This window comes from Bicyclus anynana, chromosome 8 (genome assembly GCF_947172395.1).
Source record: "Bicyclus anynana chromosome 8, ilBicAnyn1.1, whole genome shotgun sequence".
Classification (NCBI taxonomy): Eukaryota; Metazoa; Arthropoda; class Insecta; order Lepidoptera; family Nymphalidae; genus Bicyclus; species Bicyclus anynana.
The window spans coordinates 443,722-467,854 of NC_069090.1; the positions used below are offsets into that span (position 1 = coordinate 443,722).

The following is a 24,133-nucleotide window of genomic DNA, read 5'->3' on the forward strand; positions in this document are numbered from 1 at the left end:
CGACATTGAACATCAATTAAACGCACTCAAGTGTCGAATAGAGAGTGCCAGTTAATTTTCAGATCTAGGGTATAAATTGTGATACCGAGAATATAATTAAACAAGCAAATAGGTCAAAGCCGGCGCACCTGCATCACCTGCTACCGATCCGGTGGCCGATAGCAGGACCTCGCCGCTACATCTCAGTTCGCATCTCTCAGGTAAACTGTCTGAGTCATGCGCAGTCAGAAATAGCAACTAGCATCGCTCTCACATCTGCTAACTGCTGTTTGTTTACGTTATCGTTCGCGATTGTTTGTAGCTGCTAGTGTTTCTGTGGAGACGTGTGTAAAAATTACCATGATCTTGAGAATACTTAAATTCTTTGGCAAATACCATTGTGATCGATTGACGAATATAAGATCGTGTTTCTCACTGATATAGCTAATGTTTAAAATTCTCATATCGCGGTGTTTGTTGGTTTGTTACTAAGCTCCTCTGAAACGGCTGGACTGAGTTTACGTGTGTGCTTATCGGGTATGTCTGAGAATTGGCCAACATATATTTTTCACAAACTTATGTGATAATGGTGGTCCACCCCAAAATGTAATAATCCCTAGAAATAATTTATAAGACAAAACATCGTTTGTCGGGTCCGCTAGTTTTTTTATAAAAGATGATAAGTTTTTTTAAATATGACCAATTTTCCCTTTTGTAAAACATGTGAGTACAGAAATTACTTGAAATCTAAAAACATTAGTGTGCCTCTCTGACTAAGAGTTACATACATACCTTAAAAGCTATATTACGAGTAGGTATAGTCTGAGATTTCCTGGTTCTGCGAAACGTAGGGATAGCATAGGACTGACCTTGTATACACGATGTAAATAACACATGAACTCCATTCCATCCTACACTTTCACTGGAATCCATAAAACGTGTACATAAAACTGTTTACGCGAATCTACAAAATGTGTAACCGGAGAATGCAGTACCTACGCGATCCTGTTGAAGTCGACCTAAATGAAGATACTGATTTTTATTTTACTATTTGGGAAAGAATAAGGTACTTATCCTAATAACTATACAAATCGTGCTCACGTGGATTGGTGGCAAGAATATGACTGCATTTCCACGCTTGATAGCCAGGCTGATCCTTACGCAAAAAAATATTTAGCCCTTCTGTCACCAGTCGAGGCATCTATCTAAGATGAAATGATTCGGAGTATTTTTTTAGCACTGCGACTGTGTGGTTTCAGGTTTATCTGCTGCGGCTCACGGTCTTGATTCTGTCTCCCTGATATGACACAGTGCTAATGTGTCAACGCATGCAGTATCCCACATTAGCGCCCGCCTCATTTCCCAGGGAACCAGCGTCAATCCATCAGGTCACTTGGCATCAACCTGACTTATTCTTGACGGCTTGATTAGCGCAGGAATAAGTCGTAAGTACTACTTACGAACTATACTGATTATAAAAAGTATCTTATTTCCATCATCATCATTTTGAATGGCCCTCATGGGACTCTGCCGTCAGTGGTCGACATTTTGTCTGCTTCCTTCAGATAGACCTCTTTCCTTCAGGATCCCTCGTATGCCACGCTGGGTGATGTCATCAGTCCGGTATCGACTTACACAATTAAAATTAACAGCCATTCTATATCTGGAGACAACGTTTAACCATAATGTAAATAAACTGCTTAAATTGAGAACGCGCAAATATTCTCAAACTGAGCAAAATATTCAAAATAATAATGTTTATAAAAGAACAATTTAACAAACCCTATTTTTAAAAAAATCCTGTTATAAACTCTAAATATCCTCATCATCATTATCATCCCATGTTCAGCTCACTGCGGAGTTCGAGTCTCCTCTCAGAATGAGAGGTGTTAGGCCAATAGTCCACCACGCTGGCCCAATGCAGAGGATTAAGATTTTCTTAATCCTCTGCGTGTGTGAAGTCTGCTCTGGTATGCAGGTTTCCTCAGGGTGTTTTTACTTCACCGTATGAGACACGTGATATTTAATTTCTTAAAATGCACACAACTGAAAATATTAGTATAGATTAAGATTATGCTTTCCCAATGACTTTCAAAAAAAAAAATTTAATTTTGTAGAAGGGAAACAATTAGTAACTATTAATGATCAATCAGCGTTTCAATGATTTGTCAATCTTATGGATAAAATACCAGTCATATCAACTAAACCGAAAATCCAGGACGTCTCTGTACATTATCCTTGGGAGTTTATTTCTTTAGTTACATGTTTTTGGCAATAATGAATGCTTAGGAAATCTCAAGATCAATATTCAAATTATCTTTAGTTTATAATTACATCCAATCCACCATCTTTAGTGAAACCGTGTAAGAGTCACGCGGATATGCCGAGCTGATGTGCTCTATCTATACCTAATATTATAAAGAGGAAAGACTTGATAGTTTGTTTGCATTGAATAGGCTCTGAAACTATTGAACTGATTTAAAAAATTATTTTACTGTCGGGAAGCTACACTATTACCGAGTACTATAGGCTATATTATTTCCACGTATTCCTGCGGGAACAGGAACCACGCAGATGAAACCGCGCGGCGTCTGCTAGTACCTATTCTATAAAGATTTGAGCCTTGCGGACAATGGTCGTCGGGTCGTCTTGTCTGGTAAAGACAAATCTACTGCAACAAATTTGTTTATAGTCTGTCGACTGTTTGCAGATACACGTAGCATGAAAAAAATGTTTTAAAATAAAATACAGTAAAGATCATCAAACTTTGAGTGGCGGTGCTTCAGCGTATATGTTACCACCACGTTGGAGCCCCGCCAACTATCAAATGTGTCTAGTGGAGCCCACTGTGCATAACAATATTGCATTGTGAACTCTATATTTATAACTGAAGAGTAGATAATGGCGTGACAGAAATAGAGAAGTGAAGTAAAAGTTTTCAGTTTTTACGCCGGATCGCACTTAGCAAAATGTTCTCATAATACAATAATGATAAAGAAAATGTAACTTTTTATCACCTGTCTGTGTATACATTAAAATCGTAAAAATAAAGATATAGTAAAGGTAAACTAAATAAAAATATAATTTCCCTCAACTTAAACACTGATGTAGCTAAAGGTTGCTATCTAAATCACAGAACAGACATCGCTAAAAGCTAACACTTCTTCTTATATCTGTGATCTAAATAATTGTTTGACAAATCAAAGATTATACTAACAAGGGAGCAGCTACCGCATTATCAGCCGTATCAATATAGCCGTAAACCCCCGGACTGCAGGGGATCTCTTACGTGTAAAGCAAAAATTTGTAAAAAGTCTACAATATTATGGTGGTGCTTCCCGGAAAAAACACAAAAATCTGCAAAAATTACAATAGTAAAAAAAACAATACCTTGTGGTGAAAGAGTTAGGGTAGAGTAAATTCGGGATTTGCCGCTCGTTTATTGGACCTTACTTATTTTGCACGCTACGCCACGGATAGGTACCTGATGCAAGATATAATTAAAATTTTTGAAAACCCCCTGATATTAATGCACACAGAAAGTCAGAAATTGTCCATCATACTAGAAGTAAAGCAACATGTGCGGATTGACTCGGATGTTCATTGTGTTATTGCTAAGATCCTCCTCGATCACGAAGGCTGTCATACAAAAAAAAACACATCACGATCGGTCCATTCGTGTAGGAACAGATATATCTTTAGACCGATATCCTGATGTTACATATAATCTATACTATAATAATACATAATAATAATACAGCATAAGAATACGGAAGGAGGTCCAGTCATCAATGTCACAGTTCGTTTTGGTTAAGTTAACGATATTCCTTTTCGTTTCGCATTCGTCGGGCTGCGATCGTTACCCCGTATTTTTCGCTAATCCATGAAGATGAACAATGTAATGTCATCTAAAAATAGTAGTGACGGACGGCCAGCGTAAAAACTTTACGATTTCAGAGTACAAGCATCATATACCTACCTAGCTTTGCTCTAAAAGCGATGATTCTCAAAGTACAACATTCAAGGGTAATCTATACTAATCTATACTAATATTATAAAGAGGTAAAGTTTGTAAGTTTGTCACATTTTTTAAATGGGGTAATCTTCGGAACTACTGGTCCGATTTTAAAAATTCTTTCACCAGTAGAATGCTACATTATCGGGGAGTGCTATAGGCTATATTTTATATTGGTATCATATATATTAGCCGAGTTATCACAGTTTTTGTCATACATTTCGGACTGAAAATCCTCTTAAACAGACTTATTCGCAGAACATCCAGATTCGTAGGTCAGTACATATGACGACACTACAGTAAAGGCTTACCTTACTTCACTTCACTACAGAGAGTCAAGGGTTAACTTGAACAAAAAGTGTCCACAGTCCATGAGATTTCAATCGCAGTCCGATAATAACTGTTATGGATATTACTTTAAAGAAGTCTCAATCACAATGATGGGTGTTTTTTGACAGGAATATCTAGACATTTTCTGTGCCACAATCTGCAATGGTTACTAATCTTGAAAATGAATCTATTTGTTTATGTAGAGTACTTGTTCTTGTACAAATATCGGTTGGTAATAGCATAAAAAATAAGTTAGAACTTCAACTTTTTAAAATACTGAAATGGTTAAAATTTTCTTTTTACTTCGTATAACGACACACTTCAGACAAAGCCAGTTTAGCTTTAGTGTAAGATTGTAATAAGGAAAACAAAAGAATACATTAAGAAATATTGCAAAATTAATTGTCAACAGTCCAGCGATTCCGCAATAACATAAATTTTATGTAAATGGCTAACTAGTCTCTACATCCTAATTCCTATCTCTTAGTTTTGACGACCTCGGTATCTGTTTCGTGACAGTTTTGAATAAACAAACTTGGTCAGTAAAATGTATTCGAGAAAAAAAAGCTTAAAGCTTCTTACCGCTTCTTCTTGTAACTATAAATTATGTCGATTAACTACTGATTGATAGTGTTAATCATTTGATATTATAGCAAGCCTGTATGTTTGAAATAATCGAATTAGAATTTGATAAATCTATGAGGTTATTAATTTAATGCGTATTTTTTTAGTTTTTAAAGTTTATAATGCAGTGTTTAGTCCGGCCTACATTAGACTGTAAATTATTTTAAAAATTCGAATCTCTTGGCAATTTGCGCAAATATAAATAATCGAGAATGCCGACAAAACGACTCTTCGAATTGCGAAACTGTTACACAACCAGGCATTTCCTCTATCAATTGAAACAAATATAGACGTAGACGATGTCTCATACCTACGTAAGTACTTACCTGACTTAGATCCTGTAAGCCTGATCATACGTATGCTGTCTAGTAAGCAAGATTGATAGAGGTATGGGCAAATGCTAATAGATGTTAAGTTGAGGAGAGAAGAAAGAGAAAAAGAGGAACAACAGAAAAAGATAATATAAGTAAAGTCGGCAAGAAGAAATGCGTCGCGGTGCTCGCATGCTTACTTTGGATTAAGAAGAGGTGTTTAAAAAAATCGATTTCGATTTAAAAAAAAAAAGTGTTAAGCCTCATACGCCAGTGAGAACACATGTACCTAAGCATAACCTTCACAGCAATGCCAGAGTAAAAAATGCTGCTTGGCGGAAGAAATAAGCATGGCGGTAGCACTTCCCTGGACAAGCTCTGCCATATAAACTATAGATACCTACTACTTACTATACTGAAATTTAATCTACTTATCACATAAAATGTTTCATTATCGTCTAAAAATCTAGAACAAGCTATTTTTTTTATTCTTTACGAGATAGTCCTTGACTACAACTGATGAAAAGTGATGATGCAATCTACGAGTAAGATGAAAGCGGGCTAACTTGTTAGGAGGAGGATGAAAATCCACACCCTTTCGGTTTCTACACGACATCTACTACTACTTAGGAGTATTTCTAAAGTTGAACCAACTTCCAGATAAAAAAAAATATACGGTCGAATTGAGAAACCTCCTCCTCCTTTTTAAGAAGTCGGTTAAAAATAACTAGATAGGTATACTCGTAGAAGTATAGGGACAAACTTTCAGCATTCACAAAATTGAGAAGGTAGAATGAAGTACCTCATTAGAGAGACGTGATAGTCCTCTGGATTTGATCTCTGCCTGCGACTCGGAGGGCGTAGGTTCGAATCCGGCGCGGGGCTTGCATTTCCAACTTATACTGAATTTATACTGAAAATGTCTTTTGAAAGCTTCTTATCAACTCCAGACTCTGAGTTTATACTGTAAATGTCTTTTGAAAGCTTCAAAGGATTCGAAACCAGAACCTCGTGATCCGAAGCTACATAAGCATCACTAGACCAGCGAGGCAGAACACATCGCTCACAATCAAATGTGATCAAGGCACCGATAGCGTTCAAACTATTCTATTATTACTGAAAGGGTAATGAACGTCCTCAAAAGCGTTGTTTATTTATTTTTTTGGCAACAAAGCGGCGTCTTTAAATTAAATTGATCACAAACTGAGATCAAAGCGGGAGTCATTTATATTTATTATGCTTATTATAAATGATCTAAATCATAAACAGAATACTCTAGTAGATCTAGAGATCTACTAGTAAGTACATAATCTTATAATAAAAATTTTAATAAAAAAAATACAACCGACTTCAAAGCCTAAAAACGTACCCACTAAACTAAAAAGTGAAAAATAACATCATAATATGTTCTACCTGCTGATCAGTATGAAGGCGGCGCTAAGCCGGTGATGTATTAATTCAAGCCATGTGAGAATATCTTATAAATTTAGATTTTGCAGACAGTGTTGTTTCATGTGGTCCTGTCAGAAATGGCTTAAATTAAGACAACACCGGCTAAGCACCGCCTTCATACTGATCAGCAGGTAGAACATATTATGATGTTATTTTTCACTTTTTAGTTTAGTGGGTACGTTTTTAGGCTTTGAAGTCGGTTGTATTTTTTTTATTAAAATTTTTATTATTTTTCCATTTTTAGTGTAAAATTTCATCTCAAACGAATACATCAGACCCCTAATGACAGTCACAACCCATCTTGGTACAAAATTCTCAGCAATACAAATTAATCAAGCCCAAGCACAAGGTAGCTACCGTAAACCGTTAAGGGGTTCCCTTAATTGACCTTGGTCTTCATCATCAGACCCCTAATAACAGACACCACTCATCTAGGTAGAAAGTTCTCAGCAATACGAATTAATCAAGGCCAAACACAAGGTAGTTACTGTAAACTGTTAAGAAGTTCCCTTAATTGTCCTTGGTCTTCATCACCAAACCCCTAAATGACAGTCACAACCTATCTATGTGGAAAGTTCTCATTAATACGAATTAATCAAGCCCAAACACAAGGTAACTGCTGTAAATCGCCGAGGAGTTCCCTCGTCTGTTTTATGCCTCCATCATCAGATCGATTTTAAACCTTCATGAAATTGTAGTGCTTAAAAGTACTAAATGGAAAAGTTTACAAACACACTAGACACCCATATAATTTTCGAAAGTTCCCCTCAATTTCTCCAGGATTCCTTCATCAGATCTTGACATGATGGCAATGGGACCAAATGGGGGCTATACCGTTTCAAACTAAAAAAGAATTTTTGAAATCGGTCCAGGCGTCTTTGAGTAATCGGTGTACATACCGACCGAATTGAGCATACCGACCGAATTGAGAACCTCCTCCTTTTTGAAGTCGGTTAAAAAGATCTCCCAATAATGTCATTGAGAATGTTACGAGATTTTCTTTGTAATAATATTTTTTGCCGCCAATTATGTGCTATAGTGAATTTAAAAATCGCCTGTATCTATTTAATATCTATCATCATCATTATTTATTACGCCCGCAACTCCGTTCGTGTGAAATTCTGTTTTTCACAAATCTCATGGGATTCATGGATTTTCCCAGCGTGAAAAGTAAGGTCAACGTCGAATTTATCTCGAAGTCCCTATACAAAAATAGCTTATGAAAAGGTTTTACGGACGGACTTTTCATTTATAATAGTTGAGGGCATCCGCGACTTTGTCCTATGGTAATCATAGATTTTTCCAGAATAAAAGTAGCGTTTGTGTTAATGCAGGGTATAATCTATCTAAATTCAAAATTTCAGCCAAATTGCTTCAGTAATTTCGGTGTGATAGAGTTACAAACATCCATTTAACCATCTATACAAACTTATGCGTTTAAAGATTAGTGGAATGGGATATTACCTATATGGGATTAGTATGGATTTACCTACTTAATTTAATTCATGCAGGCCAATGATTACTGGGATAAACAACAGGAATTCCATCAGTTGCTCAATTCTGTCGCCAGTTTAGTTGTAACAAAACTAATAAAAAAATGTGTGGGCGATTCAGCTGAGACAGGAGTCCCGGGGATTCAAATATACGCGTCCTACTTACGTTGATAGTATACCAACACCGTTGTCGTGTCACCTACCTGACTATGGCGGTGTATGACAGTGACTCATGCTTTCCCTGACCCCTGTTATAACCAGATTATTTTACCTTGGCACGTCAACATATTCACATCTATATGCTTGTCTAATATTATATAAAGGAAATTATCTATAATCTTCGAGTAATCGCGTAATCCAGAATACAACACTCTTTTAGTGACCCATCTCATCTGGTACCTGCCCAGGTGTCACTCACAGATCAAGTCTCCACAAAGACGCAGGTATTCAAAACAAAGATTTTCTAATCAGCGGACCATAAAAAGGAAACTAGGTTTCTTTTTTATATAAAAAAAAACAATTAAAAGAGGATTTTTAAAAGAGCTTCTTTGGAAAATTTGTTCCATGTAAAACACTGTGTATGTCAACTTGAAGGCTATAGTTGCTGATGAAAGACTCATGAGGTTTTACACGTACCTATGCCTCGGGCTATAGGGCGCAGGGCGGCGCAGGGCGCAGTACAGGGCGTGTTTATCGCGGTCGTGCTGTCAGCCCACGTGCAGTGCCCTGCCCCTGCGAGCTCATACTCTATTATTGTCATGATTAGCACGTTAACTTAGGTTTCCATTGAAAGACTCGACGATTTTTTACGTGTATGTAGTCTTTATTAACTCGACGAGTTAAAATCGGAAGTACTACCTATTCACATTTATGAAAGAATTCTAGTTATTGTTGTATGTCATCAACCCATATTCGGCTCACTGCTGAGCTCGAGTCTCCTCTCAGTATGAGACGGGTTAGGCTAATAGTCCACCACGCTTAGCCCAATGCGGATTTGCAGACTTCACATACGCTGAAAATTAAGAATCAAATAAAAATTAAAATTCTCTGGTATGCAGGTTTCCTCACGATGTTTTCCTTCACCGTTTGAGACACGTGATGTTTAATTTCTTAAAATGCACACAACTGAAAAGTTGGAGGTACACGCCACGGACCGGATTCGAACCCACGCCCTCCGGAATCGGAGGCAGATGTCATATCCACCGGGTTATCACAGCTATTATACCTATGAATTCTATGTTAGAGTTCTTTAGATATACTCGCATTTATTACTTTTAAAATCTGTTGTTTATATTGGTAATTTTAGTTTGGTCTTCAAATAACTCCTACTAAAAATAATTAGCAAATCAACAAAACGGATTCTTGCAACGTAAATATATTCAAAAAAAAATTGAATCTCGTAATTTCCATGTATAAATTAAACACCTAAAAAAATTACCCATATAGCATTGAAGGTATACTATATCTGAAGTTATCTACCCTTATCGGAACAAGGTAATCAATATTAGGTCGCTTCTCGCAGTCTGTACGATTTTCATATGGTTTTCATCATTGGATTTGAATAGAATGATTTAATATCAAGCGGAAGGTGTATAAGTTATAGTATATCATTAGTTTCCACGCAGACAACGCCTGACTTTCTTCTTATTAAAATGTGATTTATCTTTGTTACAGGTGCAAAAATCGTCCAATTCAACTCGAAGATTAGTTTAATTCAAAACAAATTCTTACATAGGTAGCAGTTAACTATTTAAAAATTAAAATTTTAATTACTATGCCGAGAACTATTTAACCTGTAGGGTTAAAAGAAAATGTGATATCCTAGAGTAAGGGTTGGGGCTTAGTTTGTGAAACAGTAGAGAATCACAGAGAGAGTGGCTGAAGAAAAGCGAGAGATGTCGCTAGTAGCACCGAGGCGAGTCCAGCTGGATTGGGCTCATTCGATACCATGGTAAGTTAAATATTACTAAATAAACGAATTTTATAGAAGATTACATTTTTCGTTGGTTTCTTGGCTCCGAAACTTTAGCACCCATTTTAAAAATTCTTTCATCTGTACCTAATCCTAATGGTAGCTAACCAATTAGGTCTCCAGTCTCCACCCATGTTGTTACTGTATGGTACTGCCGCGTGGGTCAAATAGTGCTGCCCCTAGTGTAGTGTACCTGACTTCTTGAGCTGGGCTATTGAGTTTTCAAGAATTTCCGTCGATGTGTCAGTAGAATCTAACATATCACTGTGCTTTGGAATCGAATTTATGTGCGTTAGAACACATGCATCAAATCCTACGGACTTTGACCTACAGGCTACATTAAAAGATCTCCTGCGTAAGAACTAAGATTACAGGTTAACTTATTAACAGAATTCAAAAAAAGAAGGAAGTTCTCATGTTGATCGGTATTTTTGATCATTACTATTGTAATAGGTATGCCGCCGAGCCCGAAGTTCTGTTTGAAAGTCAATAACATAAAATAGAGATTATTAATAATCTGAGGACATTTGTCTCTTATTTATTTATTTATCTTTTTTTTTTAATTTTTAACAATGTTACTATAAAAATATTAAAATTTATAAAAAATAAACCCTCCCGGTTCGGGACATTTGAGTGCCCAAGCAACCGGTGGTCAGGGCTCCAGAGTGAGGAACTCTGGCACCGTCTCAAGAATTACTGCGTTCTGTATCCGACTTGATCCAACAGTTAAGTGAAAGCTTCTTAAGATGTTGGTCGAAGCTTTTCGCTGTAAGACCATTGACTGAAACAGGAGGACATTATTAATTAGTATTACTAGGTACGCAATATGCATTCCATTTTTTTTGTATCACTTTTTTGTACAGGTAAGTACAATAATAAGTGATCGAAAGTCGTAAACTTGTATTGTGTCAACTTTAGTTAGCTTCCTAGTTAGTACTTACCTTGGTAGGTATTTATAGCCGTAGTTGTTCTTTCGTCTTTATTATTTTACAGATCTCGTAACGGCTGATGCCTACCTACAAAAATATACGAGTAGGTACCTACCTAGGTACCTAAGAATCAGCAGACAAACATTTTTTAGAATTAAAATGACCCTGATGACCATTCTTACTTCAATTAAGATAATCGTGACCTCGATCCTATCTCTCCGACTCTATAATATTATTTCTATCGGATTTTATGGACATTAGGTACCTATCTACGTATTAATGAAAAAATATATATATCACACAGATCAAACAAGCAACTTTCTCTGTATTAGCAGTATCAGAAAAACTATTAGGAGAAAATTGGTGAAAACTGAAAACCTACTTTTCAAATATACAGGTCGTTACCCTCCGCGCTAACTTCACGCCACAATGAAAAAAAACCCGTCCCGTCAGCTGAGCGACCGCAGCGCACTTCATTACGTCAAAACGACCTGTCATGGCATCGCGATCGATGTCTGATCCGTGCTAAAATTACGAGAAAAACGCGAAAAATATGTCGCACCATGCATTAAAACACGTTACTCGCGTAGTGAGTCGGTTTATAGACACAAAACAATAAAAAAAGATACAACAGTTCGCTTGTAAAGTGTATTTTCAGTGATTTTTCAGAGTATCTAAATTTATTCCGACCGAGCTATCTCGATTTTCTGGGTGAGTATTGCATTTTACCCACGCATTTAAGTAACGAGCGTAATTTTTAGACAATCTTATGTAAATAAACGACTATATTCTCGTGTATTTTAATTGAAAAAATAGCTGTGAATTGTTAAAAATCGATTATATGTGGGTGGGATAGCACAAAATATAGCTCTCTCATTTCCGTATAACCCGACCGCTTTAAAAAGTGACGTAACACCGGTACTACTGCATAGCGTCATAGTGCAGACTATTCTGTCGGGTTGCTATCGTTATCTCTCTTTTCCGATAATTTTAAAATTTCCTTTATTTTTGACACCTATTATTTTATTATCGGAATATAAACAATCTATTAGAAAAATTCAACATGCTTACTAAACGAATGTAATTTGATAAGCAATTAATAGTGTTCATAGTAAGTATATTTTTAACCAACATCCTAAAAGGAGGAGGTTCTACGTTCGGCTGTATGTATGTTTTTTTTTTATAATTAATATTATTCTTTCACGATTTTAAATAAACAAATCCTATATCTCAATGGGATAAATGGGTCTCATTATGACGTTGATAATGCAGTTCAACTTAATTGAATTTTAAGAATTTTCTTTGATAAGATATTAAAATTCTTAAAGCAATTTCTAATATAAAATCTTTGGCAAGGTTGTATGAAAAGCCCTGGAATTATTTTCAAAGCTGGAAAATTAATTAGGATCATCCTATTTAAGTAGAATTATAAAAGTGAAGGTGGGTTTCTCTATTACATTACACAATTAGACTTTAACAACAGAATTGCCCGTCATGAAGTTTTGTAGTAAGAAGTTTATACATTATACATAGACTTCTATGTGCCAGACGACTGTGCTTGTCCTTAAAAGTACTTCCACTAAACAACCTTCTGCCGGTAAATAGTTAGTAGTTCATCCCCAGCCCCACATCATGGGGCTTATCCAATTGGTCATTGAAAGATTGAGGAAAAGTAACAGACATTCTTCACTCCTATGTGTTATTTTTAGGGGTCTGTATCTCAAACCAAACTGTGGTCTAAATTATTGTATGAAAAGTCTTCATTGGCACAAATTTATACAGGCTTAAAAACCTTGGCCTCACTAGAACTGCAGCAAGTTATATTAGAATGGGCAAAGCTACTCTAGTAGGATCTTACCAAATTTGGTTAGGGAGGGAGAACAACATGAGCCGAGAAGGGGAGTGTTAGTTAAATGTGACATTGATGTTAATTGTGAGTTTGACAGCCTCCGTAGCCCAGTGGACTTACAAGACGGAGGTCCTGGGTCGATCCCCGGCTGGACCGATTGAGGTTTTCTTAATTGGTCCAGGTCTGGCTGGTGGGATGCTTCGGCCACCCTACCGACAAATATGTATCGCCAAGCGATTTACCGACAAATAAGTACCACATAGCGTTCCAGTATGACGTCATGTAGAAACCGAAAAGGGTGTGGATTTCATCCTCCTCCGAACAAGTTAGCCTGCTTCCATCTTAGATTGCATCATCACTTATCATCAGGTGAGACTGTAGTCAAGGGCCAACTTGTATAGAATAAAAAAAAAAAATTATGGACCTAGCACCCGCATGGTGAATCCATCGAATGCTAAGATATTTGTCTCTTAAATTTATCTCTTGTATGGGTTAGGGACCTCTTTTTCAAAACAAGCTCAGTTGTCTCAGCTCAGAGTGACTTTTATGTATAATTTGGTACAATACTTGTAATTGTAGGCTAGTAAAGAATGCTATTACTTAGAACATGTGTCATAAGTACAACATGCTACCTGCCTATAAGTAGGCATTAGTAATTAGCATGTCTTAAGTAGATAAATACAAGATGTTATAGACATCTATTTATCTGGCATTTCCAAAATGAACCTGTGTGCTGCAAGGTGTGAATTAAGACTTCATTCAAAGAAACTCCTTGGGGTCACAAGTCCCAAGCATTGCCCTGGATTTTTCTCTGTGACACATAATGGACCCAATACCCGCACGCTTAATCCAAAGAATGCTATGATATACATTTCTCTGCAGATTTCCAAGAAATTAAAATCAACCTCTGGGGTTGAAATTAATCAATTTGGAATTCATGGTCTAGTATCTGTCAAGATCACATTAGGGACCACAACCATAATCATCGTATATGTACTGTTTACTAACAAACAAATTTAAAATGAGAAATTTAAATAATCGCTAGTCATTTCACACTTAATAATAATAATTACAATTAACTTGGTTAATATATTTTGAATAACATTTTATAAATGAAAAATACTTACATAATTTAAAATATATAAGTTATAAAATGAAAATGAGAATTGTTCTACCTCCATTTCTAATTTGTTTGATGGTAAACAGTACACATTGAGTAGGGCTGTAGTATAGTGTAAATTTCAACCATCATATAACCCTAATGTATGTACCAAAATACAGAATTGCACAAGTGATTTAACTGATAATGGTTAAAAAATTTTAATCAAATAGGATAACATGATGATGACCTGTTTCTATGACTTTGAAAATAACACAGGGTTAAAATAGCAATTGTCTCTTATGAATGGCTGTCATTATGTTGTGAGCTTATCAAGTTATATTCACATAATGTATTGCTATTAAAAACAGGATGAAAGCTTACACTGTTTATCTCAACAGTAAAGTCATGGAATATCTGCAATTTATAACTCATAACATAGAAGGAATAAGTGTTAGTTAGTTTTATAATTGTTCAGAATTAATTTTGACATTCTTGTTAAAAGCATAATATGTTCCAGTTATCTTGGTTAGTTCACCTTGTAATTTGAGATACCAAGCTGAATAATAATTGTATGAACTTGTATTTTGGCATTCTAAAACTTGGTATTGATGAGATTCTTATCTAATTTTGACTAAGATGACTGGGTTGATAGAGAAATACCTGTATAAGAACTGTACAGTTACAGAGATATCTTGAAGTTTCCTTGAAAACTATTTTACATGTTTCTATTAAAAAAAAACTAGCTTATTATCATAGGCGTTCAAAGGTTTTTAATTTGAGTTTTGCATTATACATACAAATACTACTAAAAAGAAATTCTTCTGCAATGCAGGTTTGTAACGAGTCTTCACTCTTCATGGTAGGCAATGCATGTTTGCATCTATGATGTGGCTAGCTACCACCCTACGGACTAAGACGTACCGCCAATCGATTTAGCGTTACGGTACGATGTGTAGAAACCGAAAGGGGTGTGGATTTTCATTCTCCTCCTAACAAATTAGCCCGCTTCCATCTTAGATTGCATCATCACTTACCATCAGATGAGATTGTAGTCAAGGGCTAACTTGTAAAGAATAAAAAAAAGTGTGCTGCTTAAAATCCAGTATTTTTAAACTGTTTTGTGTTATTGCAATGTTTTAAAATAGCACAGCTGAGATGTTCTCAATCGTTTAGTAGAGCAACTGAAGGTTCAACCTAGCATGCAATTGTTGGTCAAGCAAATTATACACTCCGCTCGGCGGCGACAATAGCCCGCCCACAGTACTTGCAACCGCCTTACTATTGAAAACTATGAACATAGTACCTTACAATGGCGTACACTTCATAGATGCATAAACACAATGCATACCCTGAGGATTCATTACATATAGCTGTATTGGAGGAGACATTTTCCATCTTGTACAATTTTTACGTATAGAGCCTACCCAAGTTAAAAACCTTATGCACGCCTCTTCCAATGTCTTTTGGCTACAATTTTAGGGTTTTCTATGGGCCAGTTGACTACCTCATTGGTGCGGTGCAGTAATTGATTCGAATCTTTGGTTGGCCTTGAAATATTGTATTTTTCTTTCGCAGTTTCTGGTGTAACACCCCAATACTTCGGAGAGCGTGCTATGGAACTTTCGTTGGCAGATAGATCGTGTTAAAATATGTTGTTTATTTTTGAAATTAAATTAGGGTTTTGCGCAAAACAATCACCTACTTAATATTTACGAATTTGTAAACAAAATCTGAACTACCGAGTTTTTTGGCACAAGAGAAATTCCAGCCGGATAATGGAAGGCGTCCACATAACCGCAACACGAACCTCTGCCATCGTGATCCGCTGTTTGTCAAAATATATTTTTTTAATTCTTTACAAGTTAGCCCTTGACTATAATCTCACCTGATAGTAAGTGATGATGCAATATAAGATAGAGGCGGGCTAACTTGATAGGAATAGGATGTACCTAAATCCACACCCCTTTCGGTTTCTCAACGACATCGTAACGGCACGCTAAACCACTTGGCGGTACGTCTTTGGCTAGTTACTGGCCGAAGCCTCCTACCGCCAGACCTGGATCAATTAATAAAACCTCAATCTTCCAAGCCGGGGTTCGAACCCAGGACCTTCATCTTGTATATCCACCGCAAATACCACTGCGCCACTGAAGCCGGCAAAATCTAAAATCTAGCCAGTACATCAAGAAGACTTATCTCCTGATTGCTGTATTCTTATCTCTGGGAAATTTCTGGTATTCTTAAACATATACTCTAGCAGCGTCTCCACCACCTACAATGTGGGTAATTTTAAGTAAGTAAAGAGTGAATAGGCATCTTCTGAATGAAGCGCATTCCATCGCAGACCGCACCTTCGCTGACCATCAGGCGTTATAGCTATCTAGCTAGTTCTATAAAAGCCGTGGTAGCTCAGTGGATATGACCTTCGATTCGGATTGCGTAGTTCCGGGTCCGGTCCGGGGCATGCACCTCCAAATTTTGGTATGCGCATTTTAGGAAACTTAATATCATGAGTCTCGAACGGTGAAGGAAAAACATCGTGAGGATACCTGAGAGTCTCCCTGTACAAAATCTGCCTAGTCGGCCAGTGTGGTGCACTATTAGCCTAACCCCTCTCATTCTAAGAGGAGTCTCGTGCTCAACATTCAATCACGCAACAATATAATTCAAGTTAGATCAATACCCACCCTTTCTATAATACCTATGATAATTTTATTCGCTAATAAAATTATCATATTATAGAAAGATGTCAGCGATATTGATTTTGTCCCTAAGGATAGGCAGGTAAGAAGTTATTTTAAAACGCCATAGCAACAGTCTCGAGGGTAGACACAACTAATTTAGAAAGTGAGTAGGTACCACGATCATTTGTTAATTAAATTTTGTCACTCACATGGAAAATGGTTTTCACTTAGTAGGAGACATAGGCCTCTGGACTTCCAAAAAAAACGGTCTCGAGCCGCGAGCATTCTGCGGCTCCCTTCAACCCGCTTTATGTCCTCGGTCCACCTAGTGAATCGACCAGCACTGCGCTTTCCGGTGTGGGGTCGCCATTCCAGCACCTCGGGACCTGAAAGTCCATCGGCTCTTCGAACTATGTGGCCTGCACATTGCCACTTCAGCCTCGCGAGTCGCTGAGCTGTATCAGTGACTTTTTTTCTTCTGCTCATTTCTGATTTCTACTCATTTCTGATTCGATCACGCAGAGAAACCCCAAGGATAGCTTGCACCACCGCCCGCTAAGGGACTGAGCCTTTTTATGACGGCTACTGTTAGGGACCAGGTCTCGCATCCGTAAGTCATCACTACCCCACGGAGGCAGAGGTTATATCCACATATTAACATCTAATAGTTACAGAACCTAAGCCCACCAATCCGCATTAAAACAGTGTATAGTTAGACTATCACATGCCCTGCCACGGTGGGGGCGTGAAGGAGGGGGTGAGACGTTCAAGTGGGCTAACTGGAATATTATAAAAAAGAACAGTTTGTGAGGTTGGAGGTAATCTCTTCCTACTAATATTATAAACGCGAAAGTTTGTATGGATGTTTGTTACTCTTTAACGCTGCAATTACTGAACCTGAAATGGCTGAAATTTGGAATGGAAATAGATTTTACTCTGGATTACCACATAGGCTGCTTCATTATGGAAAAATCCATGGTTTCCGGGGGATTTGAGAAAAACTAAATTTCACCGCTAGTAGGCTATATCCCCGCGTATTCTACGGGAACGGGAACTAGGCAGGCTGCCTGCTAGTGCAGAGCAAGGCACTGAGCTAAGCTAAGATCCAATATCACTCCGATCCAATGACATCTAAAGCCCTTCTATAATTAAAGCGAGCTGACCTTTCAGAGAAAACAAACATTCCGACGCCGGTCCCAATCTCCCTTTGTTACAAACTGCGACACCGACAACAATATAACGCTTTTTTGTGCTCTTTTACAATCGATCGAAGGCTGTACGTTTCAAATATTCGCGATTATATTTCGATTAAAATGCTAGATACTTCTCGCTGTGGATATTTCATTCAAAGCATTACTTTCAGAGATGATTATAACAGAATAATGACCGACCGATGGCTTTTTTCAGACTTTTTTCAGAGCTAATTATTTCGATTTAAAAAAATAATTAATTATTATTAATCATTTTAAAAAAATAATTAAAAGAAATAGTAGTCATTACAATTTCGTTGCTTTCTATAAATAAGACCGTGTTATGGTGATAACAAAATAACACGTTGATTTTATTGTGGGTTCTGGTTAGTTAGCTATAAAATAATTATTTTACTAAAATGTATATGTATAACATTATAGCTAAATGGTCATTGTTCTTATAAATAAAAAGATATTGAATCCGTTTGTTTACTCAGATAAGCAATAATTAGCTCAAGGCTTGTAATATTTATGTATGTAGGCATATCGACAGATGCGTAACTAGGTAACCAAAGGCCCTGGTGCACATGAAATAATGGGACCCCATGGGAACTATCTAGAATGGTTTGGTTTTATCAAGTAAAAATATTAAAGATTTCAAAACTTTCTAAGTTTAGTTCGATCGAAATTTTCTGGTAAGGATTCGAGGGTCCCCTGAGCTTGAGAGCCCCGGGGTATTCCACCGCCTAGCTTCCTGGTAGCTACGCAATTGCTGGTCGACGTTTCCTATAACTGCAGGCGTCCACAGGTCCCCATCGTAGGGATTGCATCGAACTGATTTTTTGTACCGTAAAATTAAAAATCCGTTTGATGCGATGCGTCTGATACGTACGATGCGGATCAGTGGACGCCTACCATTAAAAATAGCTTTATTACAATGTAATAGTGCTAAAGCCTGTGATAATCAGACCTTTGGCATTACATAAAAGCTGAAAGTTATTCAGCTCACACTCCTACCATACAAAGGATGTTAGGCAACAATGGAGTTTATAACATGATTGCTTTTGGAGGTAGCTAATCATAAACAAGTATACACTTTCACGCGTTCCCGTCGTTTCAATGGTCATAACAGATAGATGGACAGAGAGGCGGGCGACATAGTGTTCCTATTTATTCCGTTTTTTTTGGTACAGACTTCACGTAGCTCTGTCTAGGGTAGAAAAAGGGAAATCGTATCACATCCCATAAGATTTTTTCATCCCCTTAAAAGAAGTTAAATCGTAAAGGACCGAATAAATAAAGCACATATAAATGACGTGGCATACTAGGCGTGCTAACATTATTAAAAATTCTTTTCAAAGAACTCTGGCGACCGAATGAAACCATGCAAAGGATGATCCTCACACATTGACTTGTTATGGTGGCTCTGGAAGTTTTTGAAAAGACTATTCAGCTTAAAGTAGATGGTTTCTTGCCTTCGGCTGCACGGCGCGTGGATTTTGGGTCAAATTATCTGAGCCCGGCGCGAAATAAGTGACACTATTTAAAAAACATATTGACTTCTAGGTCGATTAATTGATCATCAATAAATATTAGTCCCGCCCATTATCACTTCAGATTTCCAATTCGTCGAGCTTTGCTTTATCTCCTCATTTCTAATTCGATCACTAAAGTATTTTTCAGATAATATGGGTTCGATGACAGTCGCCTGTATGACGTTCATAATACGTACTATTGTCGTGAATCGCGGCAAATTTTCAAGAGTGAAACGAATTGTCACCCGCACTATCCTATATGATCCGAACTGTACAGATATTACGAGCACAGCTTGCTCCATCGCCCGCTTAGTGATTCAGAACTTACTGAATTAAGGCTCGTAGCGAACGACCAAGTCCCGGATCCTACCAGTATATACCAACAACAATTAACTACAAAATTTTGATGTTTCCCAGCAAAATCGGGAAATTGATTGATAATATTTAGCTGCTAGACTTCTAACGTTCATTAAATTTTTTGGTAAAACAAATTGTAAAAAAAAAATTATATTGGGTACTGTTTGTTCACTGCCGTATATTTCAAGGGGTTTTCATTGTTCCAGGGAGCAGGAGCCGGGCTGCGAGAGGGAGCCGTCGTTCAAGAGTCCCGCGCCGCCGCCCTCCAATCCATCAGGTAAGGTCTCGTCACCATGATCCTAGTGTGCAATGACTGGATTGAAGGCAGAGGCAGAGTTCCTTTTATTTGGGATATTGGGTGTCCACTCCTAGCACTCATATCGATTTGTATTTGTGTTTTGGCTGGTGAGAGGCTTCGGCTTAAGCTAATTACCACCCCACCGACAAAGACGTACCGTCAAGCGATTTAGCGTTCCGATATGATGTCGCGTGGAAGCCGAAAGGGGTGTGGATTTTCATCCTCCTCCTAACAAATTAGCCCGCTTTTCATCTTAGATGGCATCATCAATTAACATTAGGCGGCATTGTAATCAAGGACTAATGGTTCATTTACATGAGCAGCACGTTGCCAACGGCAGCTGCCAACTGCAGTCGGTAGCAGATTCTGCTGACAAGGTGTAAATAAACCCTAACTTGTAAAGAGTTGAGAAAAAAACAAGCTTTTTGCTAAGTTATTACAGAGAAATGTTTTAAATAGAGTGATTGATTGTGTCAGGGAGAAGTGGTCCCTGAGAATCACCGGCATTGATTGTCATTTGATTAGATGAGATGCCATCTACGAAATCTCGAAATTATCGTTCACTCAAGAAATGTCATATCTAATCAATAACAAGTCATTGATTTGTATTTATGTCTGATTTGTTAACTGAATTAAAATACACAAATTTCTGCAAAGTACGAGTAATTTTACCTGATAGTTAACTTTATTCAGAAGAGTCACATCACAAAATATCGAAAACCGCTTCACATAATATGATGAGATGTTTGTCATTGTGGTAGTCCGTTAAGGACAGATTTTGCGACAAAATTAAGGAAAGCGGAGGCAGTCGCGGCGGATGTATAAAGATGGAGTATCGTTTTGAAGAACCGGAAACATGAAAGATGACGTTTGTTTTTCCAGATTCGTCGTCGTCTTCCGCCGACACCGCGTCCCAGGGCTCCTGCTCGGCGCCGGCGCCCGCGCCCCGCCCGCGAAATGAACCCCAGGTAAACACCACCATCAACATCAACATCATCATCACCATCATCATCATCATCATCATCATTATCGTCATCGCCACTTTTTCCGGTATTTGAACCATGGTAATTTTTGCGGGAACCAGAAACCTTCGTTAAGTAACGTCTTGAAAGAAATACAATTTAACTTGTATACCGTATGTTTAAAGATGTTATTACCTCTATTACCGCCCGCCTTATTTGGTGGCAGTATCTATTGGACCAGTTACATTTGCAAGCGGGACATAGTGAATAGATATCAACATGTTAATAGTTCCAATTTAATTGTTAACAAATTAATGTGGTGTTTTCGTCACTATGAAGTCAATGGAGCAGTCCGTTCTGCAGATAATACAGCATGTGACAACCGTAAGTTTCAGTGAAAGAATCTCTTTCTGCAGCCATTCCCTTATTTTGTAATATTGTGTGCCTGGTATGACCTCAACCTCGGACTGTTTCAGTCTACCGGCTTTTATCGGTGGCCATCTTCGCTAGCGTGTAGAGATGTGTATTCTTATTGTCTGTCCTCTCTAAAATAGCCTCATCTACTCGTATTGATCCGATTTATGTTATTATTTTTAATCAAGAATGTTTTTGGGCACAATGGAAGCAGTATTTTAATGTATCAACTTTTGATAGTGGAATTGTTTTTGTTTGGATGGAGTGGTAAGTAACAGTAGACAGTAGATAACACGTTGGTGTGTAAAACTAAAACAACGTATAACTAAACGAAACTTCAGTTAATACACACCTTTGGCCTGTTATCTTACCACTACATACAAATACAAACTTCCCAGGACTTCCCAGAATAAGTTGACCCTGTTAGTGTATGTGTAGATAATATCTTGGTATTTGAATTACAATCACCTTCTGACATTTGATTCCACTATGGTATACTGGATAATATTTATTGGCACAATGAAGCTGGTTGTATGGTCCAACTGACCCTATGTTTTTCTTTGTATTTCCAGAGGGAAGTGCGGCAGGCCGAAGCCGCCAGCGCCCGAAGAGTCCAGCCAAATCCTTTATTAAGGTAAGTAAACAGTTTTATGTGGTCAAACAATCAGCTCATAAATATCAAAACAAATACTTGAAAATATGTAGGAATTATGAAATGAATAAATGGCTTAGAACATGTGCCATGTGTGTTATATTTCAAATCCATCTACAACCACGACTAGTTCCGAACAGCCCTATTCCATCTCTAAAAGAGAAGAATCGTCATGACCATCACAATGCCTTGTGCCTAAAATCCTCTCCTACTTTTGAACAGTTGCATCAATGCCGGAGTTTGGTTTTCACCCTTTCTTCTAATTTTTAGTTTTTTTCATATGATACGTATTATATTATTGTAGTATACAGTTGTTAAGTTTTCTACTGTTGTCCACATTCGAGTTATAGTTTCTTCGCTATCTGTCATTTTTCCACTATAAATCTCAAAGGTTGACCTTTGATAAAACACCATGTTGTAGATCCCGGACTCTCCCCAACTTCGGGGGAAACAGGTCCCGCGAGGCGTCCCGGTGTGATACCTCGCGGCGCGCGCAGCCCATCACCATGGCGACCGAGGACCTGCTGCAGCCCGGACATGTGGTCAAGGAGAGATGGAAGGTAAGCTTTTGCACTAGGAGCCCACCCTAATCACTAGACACTAGACCTAATAAGGATTATACGTAGAGCTGAAATTCGCTCAACAAGCTCTTCGCCCTTCAAGGTAAAGGCTTATTGACTTTGATGGCAGAATTTCAAGCAAGGGCAAGCTCAAAGAGCTCTACAACTAAGCTTGTATTGCAGATAGAAACGAGTAGAATATTTTTTTTTTCAGGTGGTAAAAAAGATAGGCGGCGGCGGGTTCGGCGAAATCTACGAGGGCCTGGACCTGGTCACCCAGGAGCAGGTGGCTCTGAAGGTGGAGTCCGCGCGCCAGCCCAAGCAGGTGCTCAAGATGGAGGTGGCTGTTCTCAAGAAGTTGCAAGGTAGATCTTAGAGAGAAGTTCAAGGTAACATTTGGTATTAAATTCTGTATTTAATATCAAATGTTATCTTGGGGATTAACTGATGATGACAGTTGAATTTAATATTTGGGAAGAGTATTTGCTATATATGTGTTGGTGGATCACAAGGTTGCGTGTTCATATCACGTCGGAGTCACCAATGTTGGATATTGGTATGAGGTGTTCTACTGTACTGTTCGACGTATTATATTTGACCTTGTAGGGTAGAGAAATGTAGGTAGAGGCCTGGATGTTCACTATAGTCTTTATTAATACAAATATCTATGTGTCTAACTTGCGCGCCGGTTAGATAAGGACTGCATAACAATTGCATATTACGTTACGTTACACTGCCTATAATCACTGCGTCAGCCCCTATATATGTCCTAGAGAATGTTAAAGGAAAAGTAATTCAATTCAAAAGATATCTATGTATCTTGTCCAAAGAAGATGTCAATTCCTTATTGAAACTGTCACCTATCAGTTAGACACAGATAAAGCAATCAGCTCTGTGTCATTTGTATAATTTGGGCCTGAGTTTCTATGGAGACGGGGTTTCTCCTTTCTATAAGTTATCAGTGAGTTCCGTGGACAGGCAAAGAGCACGTGTGTCGGTTCATCGGCTGCGGCCGGAACGCGCGCTTCAACTACGTGGTGATGCAGCTGCAGGGACGGAACCTGGCCGAGCTGCGGCGCGCGCAGCCGCGGGGCGCCTTCTCGCTGTCCACCACGCTCAGGTATTGTGCACGCTCAGGTACCGAGGAGTAATAGGGATGACGACAGTTTTTTAAATTGTATACAAATTAGTAGTATGCTAATAGTAAAGAAATTTTGTAAAAGGAACAGGGTATCTGCGATCATTACTTTCGGAGCTACAGGGATTTGAAGGGTTAGATTTGCGGCGCTGCCACGGATCCTTGAAAAACGCCCCATACAAAATTATACGAATTAATGACGTCGTATAAATTAGTTAGCATTGACTTTATTTACCCAATTGTATCACAAAAATCAATATATTCAAACCTAGTCATCATCCCTATTA

At 37.9% G+C, this 24,133-nt stretch overlaps 1 protein-coding gene across 1 annotated transcript in view; it reads left to right on the top strand.

Annotated features, from left to right (window-relative positions):
• Positions 1-24,133, top strand: part of LOC112049654 (uncharacterized) — a 73,752-nt gene that overhangs the window by 9,998 nt on the left and 39,621 nt on the right. The window contains exons 2-8 of the mRNA XM_052882823.1: positions 9,879-10,155; positions 20,029-20,099; positions 21,003-21,088; positions 22,069-22,130; positions 22,570-22,708; positions 22,923-23,073; positions 23,687-23,828. Of these exons, the coding sequence (XP_052738783.1) occupies positions 10,100-10,155; positions 20,029-20,099; positions 21,003-21,088; positions 22,069-22,130; positions 22,570-22,708; positions 22,923-23,073; positions 23,687-23,828 (707 nt within the window). The 5' untranslated portion in view covers positions 9,879-10,099. The remainder of the gene's footprint in view (positions 1-9,878; positions 10,156-20,028; positions 20,100-21,002; positions 21,089-22,068; positions 22,131-22,569; positions 22,709-22,922; positions 23,074-23,686; positions 23,829-24,133) is intronic.